Source organism: Lepidochelys kempii, chromosome 9 (genome assembly GCF_965140285.1).
Source record: "Lepidochelys kempii isolate rLepKem1 chromosome 9, rLepKem1.hap1, whole genome shotgun sequence".
NCBI classification, from domain to species: Eukaryota; Metazoa; Chordata; order Testudines; family Cheloniidae; genus Lepidochelys; species Lepidochelys kempii.
The window spans coordinates 6,999,487-7,006,843 of NC_136388.1; the positions used below are offsets into that span (position 1 = coordinate 6,999,487).

At 55.1% G+C, this 7,357-nt stretch overlaps 1 protein-coding gene across 1 annotated transcript; it reads right to left on the minus strand.

The window, feature by feature from the left end:
* Positions 1-639: 639 nt before the first annotated feature.
* NPPC (natriuretic peptide C) lies at positions 640-6,867 on the minus strand. Its single transcript, XM_073359153.2, has 3 exons — positions 6,775-6,867; positions 5,316-5,614; positions 640-1,119 (listed from the first exon to the last, which is right to left on the minus strand). The coding sequence occupies exons 1-2, from the start codon at positions 6,865-6,867 to the stop codon at positions 5,336-5,338; spliced, it is 372 nt and encodes a 123-aa protein (XP_073215254.1). The 3' UTR covers positions 640-1,119; positions 5,316-5,335.
* Between the last annotated feature and the right edge of the window lie 490 nt (positions 6,868-7,357).

Here is a 7,357-nt window from a genome sequence, read left to right on the forward strand (position 1 = left end):
TCCAGGGTCTCTTTCCACTAACACTAATGGGCCTGATCCAAAGCCCATTTCAGGCTTTCCATCAGTTTCAGTGGGTGTTGGGTCCTGCTCTGTACTCAGTGGTTATCTACCTATGGAGTATCTCAAATTATTTAATGAACTAAGGGCTCCGTCCTACAGACCATAGGGAGGCAAAATCCATATTTAAATCAATAGGCCATAGTCTGCTCTGCTACCCAATGTAAATCCAGAGTAAATCAATTGAAAGTGATGGACTTACTCCAGATTTACATTGATCAGGAGCTGGCCCACTGGGTAAGTTGCCTGAGGCCCCAGTTCTGCAATAAACTCCTCAAGGGTGGGCCCTGCACAAATTCAGAGGTTAATGCAGCTGCATCCAGGCACGGGCATGCTACTGTTGAGAGTTCACAACGGGATTGGGCCCTGATTAAATGATTTCAGGATCGGAGCCATAATTATTTCCTCACTGAGCACCCTGCGGGAGGGGGCAAAGGCTAAAGTGCAAATCACTCGCTCGCACTCTACTCTTAAAAAGAATATACTGCTTCCCTGCTGTTAAAATGAACTAATCTGGCACTTTAAAGAAAGTGACTCAATCCAATAAATGAAGACAGGTTACAAAATGCCACATGGAATGATACATTGTTTTGGTTTTTTGGTTTTTACACATTTTTCAACTATTTAGGAAAAAAAGTTACACTGCTCGACTCCTTTCATTTAGTTACATAAATAAAATTTTTATAAATATCTCTTTATAAACAATATATAAATAGCTTTACAACATAAATACATTTATGCGTGACATGGATTTTCAAACAGCAATGTTATACAGCTGGCTTCATCAGTCTTTTGGAAAAGCACTGTCCTTTGTCCTGGTGATGTTTGTATAGAATATATATATATATGTGTATATATATATATATATACACATATATATATGATAGAACTTTTTAATCTTAAAAAAATAAGAAAACCGAAACAGCTGGTGTCATGACTCCTCGTACCGAAAAGAAAAACACAACCATGTCGTCTGTCCCATTTCCGGTGTTCTCTGCTCCTCTAGGTGTCGGCTGGGGAGTGGCCGGACATGGCCATAGGGGGGGAAATGTATTCAAAGCCCTGAAACAAACAAGAACAGGAAAATGCCCATTAGTATTTGCTTTGTGGACAGCTTCCCCTCAGCACATAGTGCCCCCCCATAACAGTCCCAAGAGATGTTGGCATTGGGAAGTGAATGGGAGTAGGGGCCGCCCTACTGGTGGGATCAGGCCCCAAGCGTGCCATCTGCCTGCCCGAGCGCTGCCCGCCAGCTTCCCTGCTGGTAGCACTTAAAGGCTGAATCCTGTGTTGCTGCCTGCAGCTGTCCTGACTCCAGTTGGAGTTTTCCCTAATTAAAAGCCGTATAAGGCCCTGCAGATTGGAGCTGTCGGTTATCTGTACAGCCACGTTGCTGTGTGCCTGATGCAGAGCTAGTCCTTCCCACCTGCAAAGAACTTTACAGACACAAAGGGGCTGCATCTAGCAGCTAAATCAGTGTGCACGGGAAGGCCTCTGCGCAGGGCTTCCACCACCACTCAGAGCTGGTGGCAGAGATCTGGCCCGTGGCACAGATCTGGCCTGTGGCATGCTGCTGGGTCTTGTCACCAGGCTCGTGCCCTGTGCTCTCAGGCTGTGCCACTGGGGCAGCAGAGCAGGCCCCTTGATGTGCAGCTATAAAAGAATTTTCTCTCTGGGGAGAGTTTGGTACAAATGTACATTTCCGAGCTCCAGGTGGGGGTTTTCTTTCCCAAGTCCTGAGCTGGCCGGCTCCCTGCCTGGATAATCCCTTTAGATCACTCTCCGGGCAACAGCAGGTGGTGGGATAAAAACAAGAGCCGAGCCCCTGTTGCTGTTTCTTATGTGCGGACCCACTCGCAAGCATAAAAGTCACTGGTGCCTGATGTTTGGGCACACGCAGACATATACACCTGGCCTCTCAAGTGCAGACTTCAAAATGCCAGTTTGAAATTAAGAGTGTCTCGGATTTCTTGTGTTAGGGCTGAATCTCTAAATTTTTCCATGTGCCTTGTTTTGCAAACGGCCTTGGCCTATGAGGCAGATCCTTAGCAGATGCAAATAGGTCATGCTTCGTTGATTTCAACAGAACTATGCCAATTTAGACCAGAGGTGGATCTGTGCCCAGCTAGATTATTGCAGGAACTTAGCCTATTGTGCTTGTGTGTAAAGTGCCTGACACACCTGTGGCCCTGCAGAAAGAAATAACTCGTGGCTTGGATTGCAAACAAGAGTGACCCCAAATGCTTAGTGTATCTGCATGTTGCCTGCTTAAAGAACCAGAGCCAGAATCAGAGCCCTTGGACGCTGCTTAGGGAACATACAGTATACTCACACAGTCAGCCAGCAGTCGGGAAACCACTAGTATCCCAAAGGCTATCCTGTTATTGCTGATCAATGTGGTCATTGCTTGAAAGTAAAAATTCTGTTTCACATGGGAAATGTTTACAATGCAACTTTGCCTGGAGACTTTTCACAGTCTAATACCTGACCAAATACCAAGGATGGGCTGGCAAAGGGATCTCTCAGGAGCTGTGTAAATGAACTGGAGAAGACTCATAAATGTAAAACGAATGTTTCAAAATAAATGAATGGGAATATGGCTCAGAGCAAACCCTTCAGCCAAGGCATCCTTCACTCTCCTAAGCTACAGAAAATATCTTGCTACCTGTCCGAGCCCCCTCGGCCTTCATTGGGCGCACACGCTGGGTGAGTAATGTCTTTTATTGGATCAGCTTCTGCTGGTGAAAGAGACGAACTTTGGAACTTACACAGAGCTCATGGAGCACACGGCATTTATGCAAGACACCTTTGACTCTGCAGCTATACTTAGAAGCAGACTCTGTTAGTTTCCATGGACTCCTCAGGGGTCAAGTTTAAATAGGAAAGAAGCCTGGGGAAATCTCTACTTAACTGTCTAGGAGGCATTTATCAATGGCAGGGTTTTGATACATAGATGTGGTGAAGAGCTTATACAGTGAGGTTGCTGGGGGGGGAGGGGATTTACAGCAGGGGAGTTTACGGGGTAGTTTTCTAGGATTGTAAAGCATCAATACCATCTTCTGACTTTCTGCTCTTACTACAAGAGGGGGGCATGGCATATAAGCAAATACCAACCATAGGACTTAATCTGTACAGTTCACAGACTAATTAACTGTCCAGTTAGTACCAGTCCTGCCAGGCAGCACCCCCTCCTTGGGAATCTAGGTCTATACAGCGCACGGTCCCTCTGGTGCCTGCTGTGAACACCCTGACAAAGCTACACTAACGTATCCCACAGCAGTGGACCCAACCATAGCAGAAATGCTGATAGACACTGTCATGGCTGGACCATCCCTGCAGTATTTTGGTTGTTAAATCAGGGCAGGTGCAGCGATTCCAAGCAATAGACATTGTTGCTATGTACTGTACATACAGTAGATTCGCAGGCATGTATGTGTGTGTATATATAATCTTCCAAGTTTGTGCCAAATCTTTAGAACAGTAGCAGTGCTAATTATAATTACCCATCGCCTCCAATTTAGGAGTAAACAGGTGCAAGCCAAATCTGGGGGAGGTTGCATGGAAAAGTGGCCAGTCCCATAGATTTGGGACCGGGTGTCCTTTGAAATCCGAGGAATTTATCACTATATATTACAGTCCCATGCACCCCAAAATAAAGGATCGACAAGCACACCTAAGCTGCATGGCCAAGTACCTGGATGTCTGCTCTCCATGACGCAGGAGTAATTCCACTGAAGCCAGTGGCGTTATACCAGAGGGAGCGCAGAATCAGAAGCCTGGGACAGCACAAATGTCATTTCATGCTTTCAGGCTGCCTCCCTCTTGGACACAGAGAGAGACAGAGTCTTGTCTAAAATCCATGTTCTGCTGTCTGGTCTCACCCAGGACAGATTAAATCAACAGCCCCACCAGAAGAGGGAGCACCCTGTGGTTACCTCCGCGGAGGGTTGGCGTTGAAAAGGCTTGTCCTAACCATGGTATGACTCTGCGCTCATTACGACGGCACCCAGCCCCATAGCACCCCCAACCACCCGGTGGCAGTGATGGTAAGTGAATGCCCAGGAGTGTTTAGCTGGAGATAGGCAATGCACCTAAAAGAAGAACAAGAAATTGGGCAGACTGGGCAATACCCTTCTGAAAAAGACAGCTGCTTGCAGCAGCCCCAGCCCCAAGCACTACTGTCGTGCGACTGTAGGCGAACCCACTCTCCCTAACATGCTCATAGTTCCAAGCGTCTAGATGCCACCATGATGGGCACTAAAGAACGTACTAGAACAGGCAAAGAAGTCAACTTGCACAGCTGAACAGTCACATCTTGACTCGTAGTAAAGGGTCAAAGATTCAGGACTTCAGCTAAGCTGCCCTTTGAGCAGCCTGATTTTCAGTCTGGGACTTTGATCCCTGGCACGTTTTGGGGTGGGGGCATTCTGTACAAATTGAAAAAGTGTTTTTTACTCTCCCAGCTATTTTCTAGTTTGTCTTCTCAGATCTTTTTTTTTTTTTTTTTTTGCTTCTCTGCAGGGACCAGTCGTTCGGGTGAACCCAACCGAATTGTGTAAGTGCCCCCCAGCCGTGCTCGGACCTTAGAGAGAGGGGGCTGCCTGCAGAGACGAGCACGGATGCTATGGGGATGGGCGTCTGGCAAACACCTTTGATAGTTCCAAGCACGTGAGGCTGTAGCTTGACCCTAAGGGCCTTGCCAGATCAAAACCAGGCATCACACACTGGAATCTGGAGCTTCCCTAGGCTGCTCATCCCTATTGAATATAAGGGTGACTGCAATCCGCTGTGTGGCCCCTGGGCCTTATTTCACCCTGCCCCATTGTGCCTCCTGCTGGTTCCCACCACCCTGCCCCAGCGGTGGCTGCATTTCTGCCATGGGAGAGACACTCCCTGTATTGATACAGGGTCCGGGCCTGAAGCCCTTCCCAGAGGATTCAGTGCTCTGGGGTGTCCCTACACCTCTGAGGGCCAGAAGCTGGGACTGGCTCACTCCAGGGCTCTGATCTCTGCATTCCCGCTGAAGCATCTGGCCCCTGTAAGAGCCAGGTCACTGGTCCGGATGGACCCTTGGTCTGAGCCAGCCTGGTGGCTTTGGCCGGCCCAGGGCAGGGCAGACAGTCGGGGGGGGGGCGGGACCGGGGCATTCAGAGGCTATGATGGGGGGGGCGGGGAGGCAGCTAGACCCAGGGGGCTGCGGGGACCCCGCGCCCGGTGCGTGGCAGGTGCACGGGGGCGCGGCTGCAGGGGGCACTCACCGCCGCCAGGGGTCGCCGCTCTAGCAGCCCAGGCCGCTCATGGAGCCGATCCGGTCCAGCTTGAGGCCGAAGCAGCCCTTGGACAGGCCCTTCTTGCTGACGCCCTTGTGCCGCCGCGTGCCGGGGTAGTCGCGCAGCAGCCGGGCCCAGGCGGCCCGGGACTTGGTGTCCGCGCGCAGCTCCCGCAGCAGCCGCGAGCCCGAGCCCCGGCCGCCGCCGCCGCCGCCCGCCGTCTCCCCTCGCTCGCGGCCCGCGGCCGGGCTCTCCGCCAGCTCGTGTCCCGGCGAGCTCCGGGGGGGCTGCAGGGCAGAGCGCAGGGGCAGGATGCCGTGAAAGCGGCACAGACCCCCGGCCCCGGTTCCAACCCCCCGAGCCCCAGTTCCACCCCCCCCCCCCGTCCCGAGCCCGTCCCGAGCCCCCCGGTTCCAACCCCTGAGCCCGTCCCGAGCCCTACAGCCCCGATTCCAACGCCCTGAGCCCAACCCGGCCCCGATTCCAGCCCTCCGGCCCCGGTTCCAACCCCCGAGCCCCTCGGCCCTGGTTCCACCCCCCCCCCCAGCCCGTCCCGAGCCCCCCGGTGCCAACCCCCCCCCGGCCCCGGTTCCAACCCCCCGAGCCCGTCCCGAGCCCCACGGCCCCGATTCCAGCCCCAGGGACCCCCCCACTACTAGTTCCCAGAGCCGGGAAACGTGGCGCTAGGGGACTCGGTGCCCCCCCCACCCCCACCCCCCCCCGCCGGCTTGCACGCTCCCCAGGAGCCCGGTTCTCTCGGGCATCTCCCCGCCCACCCGTAGGTTGGTGCAGCTGAACCCGGTGCTTTTCCCTTGCGCCCGAGTCCCGACCCCGTCGGGTCCCAGCCCCCTGCAAGCTGCTGCTGCCTCCTGCAATCTGCACCTCGGGCCCGTTCTGCACCTGCCGTCCGCCCCGCAGCCCACCCGCCCCTGACACCCCCCGCCCCGGCGGCTGGACAGTGACGCCCCGCAGGTCAGGGCTCAAACCGGGGGACTCGCGGCTCAGGGAGGGGCGGCTCCGCTCCCAGCGCCCTGGTCCCTCAGCACCAGGGGGCTGGAAAGCAGAGTTCAGCCCGGCCACCGCCGGGGCAGCCCTGTCCCCGCTGATGTCCCAGAGCCTGGGGCTCCTTGACCGGGGGACACGCAGGGAGACCCAGCAGCAGCAAAAGGGTTAAGTGGCGGGGAGCTCCAGAGAGTGGGAGGCTGCAGCGGGATGGGGGGGGGCGGCTGGGGATGCGGGGCTGGGATGGGGGAGATCTGCCCCCTCCTAACCCAGAAGCCCTAGCAGCGGAGAAGCAGCAAGCAGGGCTAAGGGGGAAAGGAGCCACCCCCTCCCCGTTGTCAAAGTTCCCCTAACTCCTCGCCTCTCCCTCCGGGGGATCCCCCCGCAGCGCGGTGGGGAGGAGGGGCCCCTGTCCCGTCCCTGCCCGGAGCAGCCCCCCGCTTACCTTCTGCTGGGGCTGAGTTGCCGGTCTCGCCTCCAGCCTGACGGACAGCAGAGCCAGGGAAAGTCCACAAGCCAGGAAGTGTGAGATCCGCATCCTGGGGGGCAGGGCCCGGGGGTCACCGCGGCCCCGCTGGGAGAGGGAGTCACCGCAAAACCCGAGCCAAAGTTCCGCGCCGCGAGTCGGTCCCGGCTGCCTCCTTGCAAGTGCGGAGCTCGCGCTCGGGGCTTCTCCTTCATTCATTTATAACCCAACCTGCCCGGTGATGTCATCGGCGCAGCCAGGTCCAATCCAGCCCCCTGCTTAACAATAGCTGGGATCTCGGCTTGGTCTCACTTGGCAGGAACAAATGACACATCGCGGGGGGGGGAGGAGGGGGGGCTCGCTTTTTTCGGGCAGAATTGGCCTTTCAGAAAGTAACCCTCCCCCCCCAGCCCTTTCCATTGGGATCCTGGGGGCTCCGGCCCCTTGGGCAGGCAGCATTGGGATTGCATGGGGGGGGGGCTTTGTGGGGGGGTCTCTGCTGCCTTTGCGAGCCGTGGCGCTTGCGGGCTGGGAGCGCGGCCGGGCGCTGAGCGGAGAACAG

Coding starts and splice junctions, on each gene's coding strand:
- NPPC (XM_073359153.2), bottom strand. CDS start 6,867: ATGCGGATCTCACACTTCCTGGCTTGTGGACTTTCCCTGGCTCTGCTG. Junction 5,615..6,774: donor CAACTCAGCCCCAGCAGAAG/GTAAGCGGGGGG, acceptor TCTGCCCTGCAG/CCCCCCCGGAGCTCGCCGGG.